Source organism: Triturus cristatus, chromosome 2_1 (genome assembly GCF_964204655.1).
Source record: "Triturus cristatus chromosome 2_1, aTriCri1.1, whole genome shotgun sequence".
Lineage (NCBI taxonomy): Eukaryota > Metazoa > Chordata > Amphibia > Caudata > Salamandridae > Triturus > Triturus cristatus.
Window position 1 is genome coordinate 937,535,464 of NC_140581.1, and position 17,203 is coordinate 937,552,666.

General features: G+C 47.3%; 1 protein-coding gene across 1 annotated transcript in view; it reads left to right on the forward strand.

Moving 5' to 3' along the window:
• Nucleotides 1-890: 890 nt before the first annotated feature.
• Nucleotides 891-17,203, forward strand: part of GLDC (glycine decarboxylase) — a 212,791-nt gene continuing 196,478 nt past the window's right edge. Inside the window, exons 1-2 of the mRNA XM_085633437.1 lie at nt 891-1,370; nt 2,495-2,573. Coding sequence (XP_085489563.1) covers nt 1,122-1,370; nt 2,495-2,573 — 328 coding nt within the window. The 5' untranslated portion in view covers nt 891-1,121. The remainder of the gene's footprint in view (nt 1,371-2,494; nt 2,574-17,203) is intronic.

Sequence of the window (17,203 nt, forward strand, 5' to 3'; positions counted from 1 at the left end):
ATTTCTCTGTTTTGCTCAGTGTCAAACCATAAAGAGAAAATATAAGACCTGGCCCCTTTAAATAAATGCCAGTGCCCCCCAACTGCAACTGTCAGCACAGAAACCACAGACGTGACTGACCCAGGCCCCTCAGTTAATACAAGCCCTCCTGATACAGTCACCTCATTTCTCTCTTTTAGTTTTGGTTTAATTTTAGTCATAATTTAGTTTTCTTGTGCTATGCACTGGCCCACCTCTCACATCCACCCCCCAACCCCCTGCCCAGATGTCCCTTCCACTCTTCCCTCTCTCCCACACCTCTCTCTCACGCACTCTTCCCGCCATTCTCATGTGGTTTACTTCAGGTCTTTGAGCGCAGTTTCGGTCCCATTTCCATCCCTCAAACCCCCGCTCTCCTCCTCTTCTTGGGATGTCTTCTGCATACACAGGTGCTCCCTCTCAATGAGTGTATGGCCTGCTCTCCCATTCTTTCACTCTTTCTCACATACTCTTTGTGCTCCTCTGTCTGGAGTCCATTCCCCACTATGTGCACAAAGTACCTATCCGTCTCTATCTTCCATTCTGTCTATTCTGTGCAGCTCGCACTCCTATCTATTAACCATGCCATATAATTCCACTACACACCACACAATTCAACACAACACAACTCCACAACTAACAAATGCAATTCAACCCACATAATTCCACTCCACATACATACACTCCAAACAAAAACACATGGGTGAAAGGCATTGTCATTCACCAACGTCAACAGCTCAAACTCTCAAAAATGTGAGATATATCGCATTGCAAATGCTTGTTTATAAAAGACACCAAAGTGGGGAAGGTACGCTGGGCGTTGTTAAAATAGCGTGACTGTACCCTCTGGGCGGTTCTTCTGGGAACAGGCTGCGTGCCTCGTGGGTGTTGGTTCCTTGTGCACATTGCTGGTCGCACTCTGCTCCTGGGCGTCAGGGGGGCTTGTCAGGCGCGCCGGCCCCCATTGGCTGAGCAACGTATAAGGCGTGGCCTTGCAGGGGGCGCGATCATCAGGGTGAGCTGCAGGTGAATTGAGAGCCAGAGCCAACTTTCAGCAGTTATTCGACTGACGTCGTGTGCGCCCGGCATCCTCCGCCAGCAGCATGCAGAGCTGTGCCGCAGCCTGGGGGCTCTTCTGCCGTCGCTCCCGCTCTCTAGCGGGCGGCAGACTGCTCCTGCCCCATGCCTCCTGGAGCCTGCGGAGCAGGGAGAGCAGCGGCAGCGTGCCGGAGCCGGGGTGCTCTCCCAGGCACATCGAGCGCCTCGTCCCTCGCCACGATGACTTTTCAGAGAGGCACATCGGACCCAGGGACAAAGAGAAGCGGGAGATGCTGCGCACCTTGGGGCTCGGGGTGAGTGTGAAGGACCTCACAGGTGAGAGGGTGGGTGACTCTCCAAGTCCGCACGGGTGTCCTCAGAGGCACTTGTTGCTCTGTAGTGTGGTTCTCCTCGCCCCTTAAAAGGGGGCATCATTTTTTTACCGTTTCTTTCAAAAACAAATGCTAGACCACTGTACCCGCAAGGGGCGTCGCGAACGCCCCTGGGGTGTGGGGCATCCTTGGGGGGTGCTCATCCCTTCAAAATGGACATCCATTCACCCCAAGGCCGATGAAAATCTGAGAGATGCGAGACTCGGGGGGGGGGGGGGGGAAGGCTTATCGCACTCTGCGGGGGTGAGGTGGGGGGCGTTATTTTAGGTTAACCTACTGGTACCCGCATCTGTTAAATGGGACAGGCATTCAACTGGAGAAGTCACTCGTGAATGCGATTGACGGGTATATGGGCCCTGTGAGGGGGCAACTTGAGCCCCCCAGTATTGCATACTTTACCGAGTCTGTGGACACCCTCCGCTGCCCGCCGAGAAACCTACAAAGCGGGCTTGAAACCAGGTGAGCTATATTCATCTAACATCACCGCTGTGAGGTGCGGCCACACTGCAAACTCCCAAACTAACCATGCAGGAGCGTCGCCTTACATAACATATGTTTTTATTTCTAATGTATGCACCCAACATTAGACGCTTCAGAACAATTGCATGTTGTGGCCGGCAGAGGGACTCGTTAGAGTAAACAGGGTGGATTTTGCACGCGACATCAACGTAAACAAAAAATTGAGATGGTGGTATACTGGGATACTACCCCCCCCCCCCCCCACACACACACACACAATTCACCCATCCCTGCATCCCCAGTGTGTGTATATATAGGGCTAAAGAAAAGTATTTATTGGCTTTCAACAGCCCATTGTAATTTGGCACAATAATTCACTTGGAGCCACACAAAATGAGTGACTCGGATTCCCACGCTGGATTTAATTAAATGAAAGCCCTGGACGGGAAATTTGGTAAGTGGTGGTGGTATCTCTACATACATGCAACGTGTAGTGTCACATGAACCAGCGTCCTTTCATACCAATTAAACATCGCATTATATTTCTAACCCCAAACCCACCTCCATTTTCCTTCTTTCCTCTTCAGAGTATCGATGAGTTGATTGATCGGGCGGTTCCTGCCAGCATCCGCCTGGGGAGGCCACTGAAGTTGGATGACCCCGTCTGTGAGTGTCTTTTTGATTTTTTTTTTTTTTTTGTTGAGATGCCAGCCATTCTTTTCAATTATGCACTGCCTCCCACTCACTCATTTTTTTAAAAGATACTGACTGCCCCCTCCCATTCGTCAAGAGTTTTCACTTCAGAATAAATGCATGCAGTGAACGTTCTGTTCTCGGTGAGCATCCGCTTGGAGCTGTAAAAAAAAATACTAGAAAGCAAACCCCGCTGCATAAAGGAGTATAAACAAACACGATGCACCTGCTCGGTGGCGCGCAAGTACTCAGGCTGAAATGGAAAATATGACCATGCAGGTTCTTGCTGCTGCCTTTTTATTTTTTTTGTTTAAAACGGCAGGCTGGCTGCCAAATTATAAAAACACTAGTGTTTAATTGAACTGTCATAACGTCTCTTAAAATGGCAACGCCCCTTCCAATAAGGGCTGTGAAGGGGGCACGTCCAAGCAGCCTGAAGAGTCGTGGGTGCGTGTTTGAGGCTCCTGTTGATACATCAGTTTTTATCGTACATTACGTTTCAGTGAAGGGTTAACAAGGGACATGATTTAGACGTCGCCACCCCCCCCCCCCCCCCCCCCTGCGTATTCCTACTGCTCCTCGTCCGGCAAATTGCAATTTGATTCTAAACTTTAGACCCCGCAGCTCCTGTGAGGGCCATGGCCAGTTTAATCTGGTTAGGCCGAGATGACGTCAGGCTTGGCGGTACCAATAGAAGCGCATCAGGGGAAATAGTTCGCGCTCTGCAAAACTGGAGGTGGTGCAGCAGATTATTTGCGGATTTCACGCATGTGGGGATTGGGTTTAGTGTTTGCGCTTTACGGTGAGAATCTAGTGGATAAACTCGCCTGTAAAACTTTCTCCGGGGGTTTAATTCAGCAGCAATGCGAACACGATGTGGCTTTATATTCCTCATACATGACACGAGGGACGGCTTTTGGGTGGTGCGACCGGTACGGCAGCACGCACTAGGCGCTGGCCTCATGGGGGGGGGGGGGGTGTTGGGGCTGTGCTTGGCGATAATTTAAAAGCACCTGCTGCAGAGTTCCTTGTGCTTTCAGGCAGCAATATAAATGCCAAGAGAACTCTAGTGATTAATGGTCTTTCCTGAATTGGTGCAGTGTTGGCGTTCACCAGAGTGAAATGGAGTTTTGTCTAGTGGCAGTTTTGACTTGTCATGAAGCAGCGCAAAAGGCTAATGCACCTGCTGCAAGAACATATCTGTATATGTTATGTGAATAGCTGAGTGGATTAGTAAAGCCAGCCTTTATTAGCACTTCCAAACCAGTGAAATGTATGAGCGGGGCTATGGAGAGATGAAGGGCACTTTTGCCAGGTATCAATCCAATCTTACCTTTGAACTGTACAACATTGCATACTTCAACTCATAAAACATGATAGTACTAGTCTGCGATCCTATCTGCTCTGTTTGAGGCTGGGTGTTTTTTGTGCAGCTGATCACATCCATTAATGCTGAGTGTTGGTCGCCTTGACCAGTACACTAGAAATGATAACACTATGCTGGAGTTCTCTGCTGCTGAGAAGCCTCTGTGCCTTGTCTGTGAGACTATCAGCCCTCCTAAAGTACCGAGGTGACCTTATTGGATGAAGGTCACACTGCTGGAAGTCTCTACCTCTGAGATAGCACTTCCAGAGGAAGCTGGTATTATCTGACCTGAAGCCCAGAGAAACCCATGCTGGACGAAGCTGTCACTGCTGAATCGCTTTACTGCTGAGAAGGTATTTCCACAGGAAGTTGCTTCTATCTGGCATACTGAAGCGCTGAAAAGGCAGTAAAAGATTGCACTGATGTAGTCCTCTGATGCTGAAATGCAGCGCTGGGGGATCCGGACCTAATTGGGCAACTAAAGCTGTGGGAAACCACTTCTACATGAGGTTTATACCATGGTCATCATGTAGAACTGATCCAAAGCTTATAGTTTTCAGCTGCTGAGAAGCGATCCTAGCGTAAACTGGAAGCACTTGCTTTTGGAGCAATCTAGTGCCTAGCATATGCTGTAGGTGAAATTTGTCACCGCCTAGGTATCCAAAAGCCCAGAGAAGGCACATCTGGACTAAGCTTGCATTGCAGGAATCCTCTACCACCGAGATAGCCTTACTTTCACTCTTCAAGGTACTATATATGATTAAGAGCTGTTACTTTACCTATGTGCCTGCTGCCGTTGTTGCACTGGGTCAGGCTAGTGGTCCTGTACTGGTGACTTTGCTGCCGCCTGTCCTTCTGGTGGACCCTGTGGAGAGTTGGGGCTGTTCTCCGACATGATTTGCACGTGCTGCAGGTTCGAGGTCATCCAAGGCCTTGTTTTTTTTTTTTTAAACCAGACTTTTGTTGGATGTGATAGTGCGGTCATCCAGCTGGGGCTCATACTGATGCTGGTCAGGCATGCTGCCTTGGTGTGCCACCATGGTGACTATAGACCAGGGAAGCTGGTGCTGAGGCCTCGCAATCGGGTAGCCCTGCGCCATGCACACATCATTGCACCATAGTGCAAGGATGTCTGCATGAGTCTAGCATAGGTCTTGTACTGGAAGGGTACCATACAAAATACAATGCTTATACTAACTTTAAAACAAGTTTTATGCTGGAAAGTAAATTGGAGGGAAAAGATTTTGTCAGTTTGTGTCACTTTTGTGGGGCAAACACTGCACAAAATCTTGGTAAATACACCCCATAACGTTAAAATACATTATATAACAAGACAGTGCCTCAAGAGGGACTTAAGGGGCAGTAGAAAGGAAGAGTAATGCAGATTGGTAGGGGTACTAAGTGTGAAAACACATTATTTTGTTAATTAACCAAAACATTTTCTTCATTCTCTTTACAGACAGTAGTGTGTGTGCATTTTTAGTCTGTAAAGATTCCTGGTGACATCTGACAGACACCACTCCATAAGACTGAAAGCACATGTAACCCACTATCACAAAATACATTTAGGGTGGTGTAACACCCCGCTGAAGCTACGCCCCTTGGCCTACAATCTGTTTCTCCTTCTCCACTAATTCGTGTGGACCTCCAGATCAAGCAGCAGACCTTCACCATCAGGTTGATGGCTGAAGCTATCCTAGTAGAGTGATGTGGCAGAAACTCTTGGGGTGGGTGCCTTTGTGTTGCAGTGGCCATCCTTTGTAAATCTGTGATTAATCATGATAGGATCAGGGGCCGGGTTGGCCATTAGGCCACTGGCTTTTTTTTCCGGTAGACTGGAGGCTTGGGCTGCTTTCTTAGTAGGGAGGGCCTGCCATGGCCCAACCAGGGTCCCATTCTCCTCTAGTCATCCTACAATTTTGTGCTGGTTTCAGCTTGTTATGGCTGATTTTAGTTCCCAGACCTGCCTTTGGGATGATCTCGGTGCTGTAATCTAGCCTTAAAACCGACCCAGTGGGCTCTAACAGCCATTAAAGGCCCACTCCAGCGTTTATAATGGAGCGGGCCTTTAATGCCCGGTAGCAGGGCTCTAGGGCTATTAAAACATTCTGCTCCAGAGGGCTGAATGGTCTAATTAGTAAAAACAAAGGTCTATCGGAGCCAAAGCATTAGAATGTTCTGCTGGATTCTACTGGCCTCTAGAAGCCCAGAGCACCCCATTCTCTCCAGTGGAGTGCTCAACGTTCTAATAGTACGGAGAACACAGGTAGCCAGAGTTTCTGTGGTCTACGCACTGTACCATCTGCCCTCATGTTTCCAAAATGTCCTATTCACCCATGCTAAAGAAAAAGCTATCGGTATGAAGTGCTGAAAATGAGAACTATTTGCAGAGAACGAACTTCTTTGAAACGATGCAGTTTATTGTATTTACTGGGGACTGCCACAGTTTAAATATATATATCAGGTGGCTGTGCTATCGTTTTTCGGGACTTTCAAACAAACAATTGTGGTGGATGGATATATATATATATATATATATATATATATATATATATATTTTTCCTAATAGTGCTTTAAGTTTTTGACAAATAGAAACCCCTTGATGTACTTTGCACTGTTTTTTTTATGCCGCACATTACCCGCTGTGGGATAGCAGAGGGGAGGGAATAGACCAACTCCCCCATGATATGACTCCGTATACTGACCAGATAACTAGTTATCTAGATTGTACAAAAAGAGCACATTTTTTGTCATCTGTGTTATAAAAAGGAAGTTTTATTTCTTATTTTACATCACCCAGTTTATCAACCGTGTCATTTTGAAAGGCTGAGTTGGCTGTGCCAGGATTTGAATTTGGGGCTTTTTGAGAAACAAATTGGGAAATGAACACTTACTTTTTAGAGTCTTTCTGCCATTAAAGTTTTGTGTATGTTTGGTTTAAAAGTGACACCAGAGCAAATTTTGTAGATGGTTCATCAGTTGTACTTTATGCCACTGCAAGTTCGACAAGCATTGACAATGCCAAAAGGTCCCACCTACGAGAGCAATTGGCTTTGTCAATGTTTGTGACCATGTTGTAGAGCAGCTTGACTTCTGTGCAGCATGGATAAAACTAATAAAACCAGCACTGGCAAAGACAATAGGGTTCACCTACGTGAGAGCTATTGGCTTTGCCAATGTCTCTTAAACATGTTGTAGAGAAGCGTGGCTGCTGTTCAGCATTGTCGAAAGATGTATAGCCATAAAAATGTATTAAAAAACCGGATGCAATGATGCAGGAAAGTTTATTTTAAAAAAAAAAACGCTATTTTTTAAAATAACTTTTAGCCGTGTTTCTCAACTTCCATGCTGGTCTACAGCATTGCTAAAATACATTAGCAAAGCTAATAGCTCTCACATAGGCAAGACCTATTGGCTTTTCCAATGCTTGTTTTTAGGTGAAATACTTATTACTTGCCACCTGGAGACCCCTCAACCATCCTGCCACGTTCCCCACAGGGCACCCTGCAGACTGTAAACCCTCATTCGCATCTGGAGTTGCTCTGAGGGCGCTTATTCCCCAAACGATTAACACCGCATCGCCTAAAACTGCAAATATAATTTGTAAAATATTTCACAGCCGTCAGCAGCCTTCCACAGCACAAGCAAACACATCTGGCAGTATTATATGCAAAGCCCCAAAAATGTGGGGAGAAAGAATGTTTTTTTCCCTGTGGTTGTTTCGGTGCTCACTGTTACAAACATGTTCATTTATTAATCGCTGAATATATTCCTGCTCTTTTCTGCAGTTCTGCTGTTATTCCAGAGCCCTGCAAGTTTATTTTCCTAATTCAGGCGAGAACTCAGTCCTCTGCTTCCTTGTCTCACTGAATGCCACGGAGGAATCGGTTTAAAATAGAAATAAGACCATTGGGTGATGGAGTTTTGGAAGGGAAGCGGTCAGATGCGAAGCAGTGAGACATAGTTTAACATGGAGATGGGTAAACTGCGCCTGAAAAGGCAGCACTGGCATTCATTTTGGTGAAGAAACGTAACTGAGAAAATCATGTATCCCATTCCATGGTAATAAGTGAAATTCAGCCGGGGCTGAAAAGTACATCCTGAATGAGCATACATGAATCCCTGGAAGGCAGTGTTTGAAAAACCGGAAGTGCAGTTCAGCTTCCTGGTAGTCATGGTAGCACGAACAAGGCAATCCATACAGGAAGCATTTATCCGTGCATGAGAGCATAAAGCCCACATTAACAAAAATAAACAAGGCAATTGATACAGGGAGTGTTAATCTGCGCATGAGAGCTTAAGGTCCTCATAAGAAAAAAAGGACGGTAAAGTAACACGAAGGGGTCCGCGTTGGCCGCATCATAGAGCTTTTTTCCATTATGGTAGATTGGGTCGGGGAGGAATAGGCAAGTGGGACAGCGGTGGGTTTAGTTGAATAAGGAACATAGCAGGGGAGGGGAGAGGGAAAAATTAACACATTCATGGGTGTGATGGGACTGGGCCTGGGAGGGTAAGAAGCAACAAGGCCGGAACTCCTTACGTGCCTTTCGCTGCTGGCACAGTGAAAGCAGGGGAAGAAAGAAAATAAATGTAAAAAAAAATAGTTCCTCAATCACAGCGCCAGCAGCATAAGGACTCCAATCCAAGTGAAGCAATCAGTACTTGGTCCATGCTCCGGCCAAAACAAGAGAAGGTGAACATTGCTTGCACTGCTCAATTAGAAGGCAGTATAGAAGTGACAATGAAGCCCGCAACTCATAACTAATGGGTGGACTCTAAATCCCTTATTCCATACAAATCTCTCGCCAGCAAAAGCGCTTGCGCTAGTGCAGGCAAGACCTATATAAGCTCTAGGAAGCAGCCTGCGCAAATGTCTTTTTATTATTTCTTTCTTTTTTAAAAGACCATGGAGAGTGAGGCAGGTGGGCAACAGGATTGGGTAGGGGGCAAGCAGATGGACAACGTAGAGTGGGTGAGAGTTGTGTGGCAAGCAGACGGGCAACAGTGGGTGGTCAGGGGGCTGTGGCAAGCAGACTGACAGCAGCTTGTTGGGGTGGATGCTGGGGCAAGCAAAAGAACAATAGATGGGGCTGAGGGATTATTACGGGGGGGGGGGGGATAAGTACACGAGGGAGTCAGTTGAAGAACCCATGCAGTCTTGTAGCATACTTAAACCAAAAGAAAAAGTAGCCCCAGAAAAAAAAGTGGAAGTACACAAGTTAATGCATCTGCACCAGAGGTGGGGCTAATGAACAAAGAAGGATGCCTTCGGAAGCTGGTAAATAAGAAGAAATCAGATAGGTGACCATGAAGTAAAGTGCTAAGCACTGGGTGGGGTCTCAAACCCCCCTGCAAGGCAGCAAAAGGTCTCGCAAAAGATGACGCATGCGCCGTCTGAGGCAACATTTAAAGACGTTTCATTTAAGAATTATGAATATTTCAGCACAAGATTGGATTAACAAGAGTTTATTTTTATTTTTTATCAATCTATTTTTTTTTCAGTTCATCAATTGTTTTGAAAGTTCTTTCTTATTAGGTGGCTAGGTTCAGTTGGTATCATTTATTTTGTGAAACAAAATGAAAACATTGCAGGTGATTTTTGTACCACATTTCATTTGTTACATGCGAGTCTCTGGGTACATTATAAATGCTACTACAGCTCGCCTATTTGTTGGTTGGTCGGTCGTTATCTTGCATCCCTACATAAACGAGGGGTAAGAGGTTGGCCTGTCATATGTCCTCTCGCTGTGAAGATCAGCAAATTGAAATATCCTGAAAAGGGATTTCCTCAAATAAGATTGACCCTAGTGCTTAAGAACAGCCTATTATCTTTCGAGACAAACGCGGCCTTAATGGAACGCCACACTTGAATTTGTTGTTCTTGTATCGACAACTTCTTTCCCAGCGTCATCTACATATTATAGGTAAAAGTAATATTCTTTGGAATATCCGAATAATAATCATGATTGGATGCTTTTCTTCGATCTCATGAATGTAAACTGTTTTCGTTCTCAAACAGTGAAACAATTGCGCCTTCTGTCCTGTGTTTTGTTTTGCAGCTGATGCACCTCCCCTTTGGGGCACAGCCATCAGACCTTCACTCTGGCAGAATACTGATTATGCCAGGCCTTCTTGTCCCATGTTAGTGCGGTGGGCCTGGAGAGAAATCCAATTAAAGATCACTGTAGGAGGCTCTACCTGGCCAAGCAAGTCTTAACTCCAGTTTGTGAACTGGTAGTTTAATATTTCTTATGGTGACAGAGGGGACCCTGGTGTCGGGAGTGCTGGCCTAAGGATGGTGCAGCCAAGTCCGGAGCAATTAGACCACAGTTGCGACGACAATGGTGTGCAGTCTCGCCAGGCCAGAGGAGAATAGTGAAAGGCATGTATGGTGCTTGACTGCTCCTACCAAATGGGTGATCTGCTTCTGAGGTTTCCCACGCTACCTAAACAAGTGCCTGGGGTGGGCTCGGGGACTTGAAGGCGTGATGGAGCAGGCTGTTGGGAATGCAATCCGCTGCTTCTGTGCCACCATCACGCCTCCTGCTTGGAACTATCCCCTGCAACAGTGGGTCATCTGTGACCTTTGTGTAGTCTACATCTCCCGTCTGCCACAAATAATAATGCCAAGAACTCTGGCATTGCGACCATTTCCTACCGTGTGAGAACAGTGATACGCAGTGCAAAAAATGACGTGCAAGCAGAAACGCCCCTCTTCCCACCACATTAGAGGTGGGTAGGTTAGCTGGTCTTCAGCATTGTATCTAGAAGGTGTCCTTTTTGAAAGGTTAGTAATTAAGCAGCAGATGGTGAGGTCAATAAACACTGCTTTATAAAGCACCATGGGCACGGCTCTGCACTATTCGCATGGTTTCTGTGATCTGGATGTCAAGCATCCACTTCCTCTTCATGCAACAGTCTAGTGCTTAAGTCATTGGGTTGTTTCTGCTAATTGCGAAAAGGACCCAACTTTAAAACTAGGAACAAATGAAACATGGCTTCACCCTGGTGAGCTGCTGTCACACATTATTGTGCCCTTTTTTGACCCTAGAAACAGTTACTTATGTTTATTTAAGCCCATCGCTGCAGGGCCCATCACTATAATCCCCCTGAAGCACCCCAGACGTATAGAGAAAGAGGAAGAGAAAGGCACAATTGTTAATTGAGCTGAATAGCAAGTAATGTAGAAGTTTGCATGTGTTGGCTGTCTTCAGTCAGATTCCACACCTTATCTTAACTGTTCATGGAAGCGCCGCTGGAGACTACCCATACCGCCTGGGTAGCTTGCTTCTCCTGAGATAAAGCGTACCTTTTATGGGTTACATTGAAGGCCGCGTTCTTGGTACCTTTCCAAGATGGTTCTCACAGGCCAAGCGTGAAAATGACACTGAACTGAGTATGGCAGGTCTTCCCTGAACATTGTTACAATCCTTGCTATTTTTCCCCACTTGTCACACTGCAATCAGTCACGTGATTGGCTGAACCAGTTCAGGTAAACTGAAAAGGTGTTACACCCACACCTGCGCTCCAACACTGAAGGGGCCGGAGAGAGAGGGAGTGAGAGAAGGCAACATGTTTACCAGTCAGAGCAGTGGTTCCACTAGCGTGTCACGTGATGGCCCACAGCTGTGCTATAAATGTGCGTGGGTGCTCCCAGTTGATTTATAGCTTTGTGTAAAGACAATTCAGAGCACCTTATCGTGTTTTTCTGGGCTTCAGGTTGTGTAACATTCGGAAAGAACATTTGCAAGTATGGTCTTGAACTTTTCAACGTGACTCTCCAGTTCCAATAACAACTAAACATGTTTTTCATTCTTGCTTTCCTGGTGTTTGTGTTTTTTACACTCACGGGTGTTCTTTTCAGCTGTTCTAGTTCTTGTAGTGGTTTACCTCGGTCATCACTTTTAGTGAAGTTATGGCGTTGCCTGCTCGTGCTCCAATCCGGTCCTTCTAGCCTACACGGCTCCAGTGTTGACACTAAATAACACAAGTTATTTTGTATGGGAAGTAGACATCTATCATTTGTCGAAATATTGTGTTCTGGACTTGAAAGCCTCGGTGAAAAGGATTCCTGCAGTGCCTGACGGGAGGTTCCTGTCGCATACAGATATGGTGTTGGGCAATTGTCTTTCTGCAACACAACCTAGATTAGTACACGAAGATCAGTGACCTTTCTCGGTTGCATAACCTCGCACCACTTTTCTGCCTGCTCGCGGGTTTTTAGACCACGCTGAAGCAAATTAGCTTATTTACCCCGCTTTGATTGATTCTCTTGTGAAATCCAAAAAGAACAGCAGTGTAGCCAGGATGTGTTTTTCCATTCAGCTTTGCCTGGTGTCCCTCACCTTAACATGCTTGAAACTTGGAGTGGAGTTTTTACATCGTCTTGAGGATAGTCTCATATCTGGAACTCCCCATATAATATGATTTTAGTACTTCAACCCTAATTCCTAATTTATTATTTTCAGACCCTTGCGCAAGCCCCTGTTGGTGAAGGTGTCAGAATTCCACATTGGGTGGTGTGTACCACACCTGGTAATTACAAAGTGTTTTATATACATCATACGTTGAGTTTCAGTTGGTCAAACCGAAATTTAACAGGGGAAAATAATGCAGTATTTAGAGACAAGCATATTTTGGTGCAGTAAGCACCAAAACCTGCATGTTAGTCCCCGTAAACTCTGAATCGGTGCTGTTTCTCATACATGATTAAGTTCTGGCCCCCGGGGGAATTAGATTTGGGGTAAATGGCACCCTGAATCAGACAAGCTCGGATCAAACCACAGAAGTGGGAGGAACGTCCATGGGTTCCAAACCTCGAGTGTCTTACAATACTACATATTTTATCAGAATTTAAAAAGATGTACCCAAATTGCAGTACAGTGGCCTTTTGAATCCCTAGGGTCCCCGCATGACGTCAGAATTTTGCCTTGGCAGGATCTTCAGCATTGTGGGCCCCAAATCTCAAAGCATTTTGTTTACCAAAGTTCTATTTAGTTGTGTAAAGGTATCCATTTAAATATCCTGATTCACTAGAATTGTTAAACTTTTACATTTAAGGTGCGTTTGGAAATATTTCAATTCTATCCGTTTGGTTACATTTTCATAGTCTTGCATTGAAGTTTGGGGTGGGTCTGCCTGGAAAAATAAGTGAGCCCCCAAAAACCTATCGGACTGGATATACTTATGCTCTTAGGCACTGCCTGGCATAGACACACCTCTTTACTCCTACTAAGGGTAGGCGTTGGCACATTTCGAGAATGGCAGTAAGGAGGGAACGCCCCCACCATATCAGAAAGGAAGTGGTTACAGTGACCTTTTTTTTTTTTTTATCCGTTAGGGGCAGAGAATCAAAGTCCACCTCATCTGACAGCTCTTACTCATCATCGAAAAATATACAGAGCACTGGCTTGCAACTTCCCTGATGGTGTTTTGACATTTTGCTTAGGGGTGAGAAGTGCTATGTAAATTCACTCACAAATCAAGGCAAATGGAGATTTAATATGGATGTGGTGGGATTGGAGGGACTGTTCTCCATCTGGAAATGTAGGATGGACATTTAAATGTGCGAATTTCATGCAGATTTCTGCGCATGGTTTGAATTGTGCTTTGTATGTTACACGGGCCGCTGTGCCCATTGCCGAAGTGTCCACCTGGGCCTAACTTGCTTGAAGGACTACAGCCTAAAAGTCTGCTTTATTTATTGGAAGGGATGCCCGTCCAGCGACTAGCCATTAAGGCTCTTCTTGTTACAGACCTCTACCCAGTGGCAAGGGCCACACACTCACCTTCTGATAATTTAAACCGTGCTTTAGTGCATTGTATGTATGTGCTGTAGATAGTAGATTTGTGCGAGGTTGGGCATGTTGGTGGTAAACCCAAGAGGTGAGCAACTGGATGCAGACACTAAATCAAACATGACAGTGCACATGTTCGGCATTCCACTAAAGACCTCATGTCTGCCGCTGGCCCTCCAAATCAAAGGCTAAGTGCTACACAGTTCATTGAACAGCTGTGTATCTACTGTTTGCACATTAGTCCCAGTATCTCTAACGACCACACTTTGGAGTAGTGCTGGCATTAGGTTTTATTGTCAATGCTAATTATCCAAGTTTTCCGGTCCAAAGTTTTGAGGCGTGGTAGTAATCCTCATACATAGAATTCACTATTGGGTGGATCTCCTCTTACAGCATCTACTTAATTCCTCGTAAGTGAATGCTATAAGGTGGCCTCTACTACCACCAGCTGTCTTTGCATTGCCATCTAGTTGTACACACATTCAATAATATACATTTCTTAAGGTTCGGTTCTACTTGGGCTGCTCATAGCATTAACGTACACAAGGGTGTGCAGTCACTTCTGTCCTTAAGCATTTGTTCTTCTGGGTGGTCGACTCAACTGTACTTCAAGTGTTCATTCTACCTGGTTGGTGTCTCCCTTGGTGTCATATCTTCCACTCTTTCTGGATGCGCACCCACTTTTGGTGGCTTGTCTTAAACTCTTCTAGAAGACGTTCAGTTTTGGGGGCAGCGTGTTTTTGGGTCCCCAGAAAATATCCCTTCTGTCATTGTCATTCCTGGTCAGTGTGTTCCTCTTTTCTAAAGCATCTGCTTCTGGGTCAGATGGGCTTGGTACTGTAGGCAGTCCGGACTGCTAAGGCAGAAGCACCATTGCGTTGTCCTACATGTCCATTCATCACTTCTGATGGGACAGAGGCTATGCATGTTGCACCTCCCCAGTACCTCTGGACAGTGCTGCCTGACGGCCTGAGATCGCTTTATAACCAACACTCTTTCAAATTGGCAGCAATGCTAGTAAGGCTACCACCGCTTGTAACCCAGCCTACCAGAGTTCCTTGTGTGTAGGCTTCTCAACAAAGGGGCAAAACCAAAGCTGTATACTGTATTTAATTATGTCTTTTGTGTTTGAGGTATGGTCGGCCTCCCAAACAGAGCTTCACCTAAGCTGAAAAATTGTGCAGTAAAATGCACTTTTGGATTTACATTTTGCATATTTTTGATAGGACCATCCCACAAACTCTCAAGTACTAGGTTGGGGGTTGCTCGGTGCACTGTGGTTCTTGTGTTCATCTTGTCAGGACTGCTTTTGGATCCCTTTGTGTCTAGCTTCTCAATCGCGCTGCCTTTGTTGGTTGGTCTGTTGGACAGGCCACATGAAGGGCTCGCTCCCTCCCCGCATGACACGACCCAAGCCCCGGACTCCTAGGTGTTACCCACCAGAGCAACCCGCACCCCGTCTCCCGACGGAACTCCTGCCCCCGGACATCCATGTATCATGGGGCCGAACCCCTACCGGCTCCCCCGGCCGGATCAGCCGCCATCTTGGACACTGCGCCACGAGGCCGCGTGGCCTCAGCTCGACCCTAACCCTGGGCCTGCCCCGACAGCCCGGCACCACCATCCACCCAGGAGGTGAACGGACCACTTGGCAGGTCAATGGGAGAAAGAAGTGTCGATGGCTCTCCCCCGCCAGGTGCCGATCGCCCTCCAGCTCCCCCGGGCGCTGGCTCCACCCCCTGCTGGGTGTCTGGACTCCCTCATCCCGGACCCCCCGACCTCCAAGTGTGAGGGTCCGGACATCAAAGGGCGCCAGACCTATAACTAGGGCAGCTCCAGAGCAGGAGGGCAGTTGTATCCTGGAGTCGAGAGACGCCGAGAGAACTCAGCCTTGACGGACTACCGGCGCTGCCGTAGCCCTGCCTTGTGAACTATCGTCCTGCCTGCTGGCGCTGCCGCAGCCTTCTAAATCCTCCATCCTCGTCGGGACCTGCTGGCGCTGCCGCGGACCGTGTAACGACCACCTTCATCTGGACCTGCTGGCGCTGCCGCGGACCGTGTAACGACCACCTTCATCGGGACCTGCTGGCGCTGCCGCGGACCGTGTAACGACCACCTTCACCGGGACCTGCTGGCGCTGCCGCGGCCCGTCCAAAGCTAGAACATCGAGCTCGAGGATTGTGAGCTACCCATCAGACCATCTCAGCTACCAGATTGGTAACCAGACTCTCCCGCTACCCCCCTTTCCCAAACCAAGAGACTAGAATCGAGGGGACCCCTGAGTCCAGACCTCCTTGTACCATTCCATCGTACCTTAAGAAATCGCTTATAAAGAACGTTAAATCCTATCCTTGTGTGGTGTATATCTGTGGGGGGGAAGTTACGCATCTGTACGATCGCTGGAGACGGCTCTCCCCGGAGACCTCTCCCCTTGTCCTCGGCCGACCCTCCCGGTCCGTCTAACATTGGTGGCCAGCGGCGCGATCCGAATCAACGCGTAATCGTACAGAGTAGCTCACCCCACTACAAAACCACGATGTCAACCAAAGAGAGCGGATCCACTGAGAAATTCCAGATGGATAAATTGGAGGAGTATAGCCATCGTGAACTGAAACAATTCTGCATGGAACTAGGCATTGCTACCACCGGCCTGAGTACCAAAGACGATTTTAAGCACGCCATTGAGTCATGGGCAGAAACCGGGGTCGCCGGATCCCCGGACCAAAACGGTGCAGCATCGGAGAGGAACGCCACGGCTCCCGAGGAGCGAGGAACGGGCCTCTCGCAGGAAGAGATCCAAGAAAGAGAAAAAAACAGATTACATGAGTTGGAAATGGCACGACTCAAAATGGACGGTGAACTAAAATTAGCCGAGCAAAAACTGAACCTAGAACATCTGCGGCTCCGAGAAGAACGGGAAGAAAAACAGAGGCAGAGAGAGCTCGAAGAAAAAAGACTAACATTCGAACACGAGCGCAAACTGGCAGAAATAGAACTACGGAAGCAGAACAAAGAACCGGAGGTGCCCGAGCGACTGCGCACCCCGGGAGCGACAGAAAAGAAAGTCCACATCCCCAAGGATGTTGTCCGAGAGTATGTCCGAGAGGACGACATACAACAGTGGTTCAAGGCCTACGAGATCGCCATGACCTCCCACCGGATCGATCGGAGTGACTGGGGAGCCGGCCTATGGGGGAGGTTCGTCAACGAAGGCCGCGATGCCCTACTGCAGCTCCCAGACCATCAGATGTCATCCTATGACCACATGAAGGCTGCCCTCCTCACCCGATATGGGCTCACACCCGAAATGTACCGCCAGAGGTTTCGGGACTGCACCCGGATCCCGGGTACAACGTGGGTGGAATATGTCAACTATTTCAGCCGAGCCTTCGAGGGTTGGATCAAGGGAAGCCACGTAACGACCTACGAGCAACTTTTTA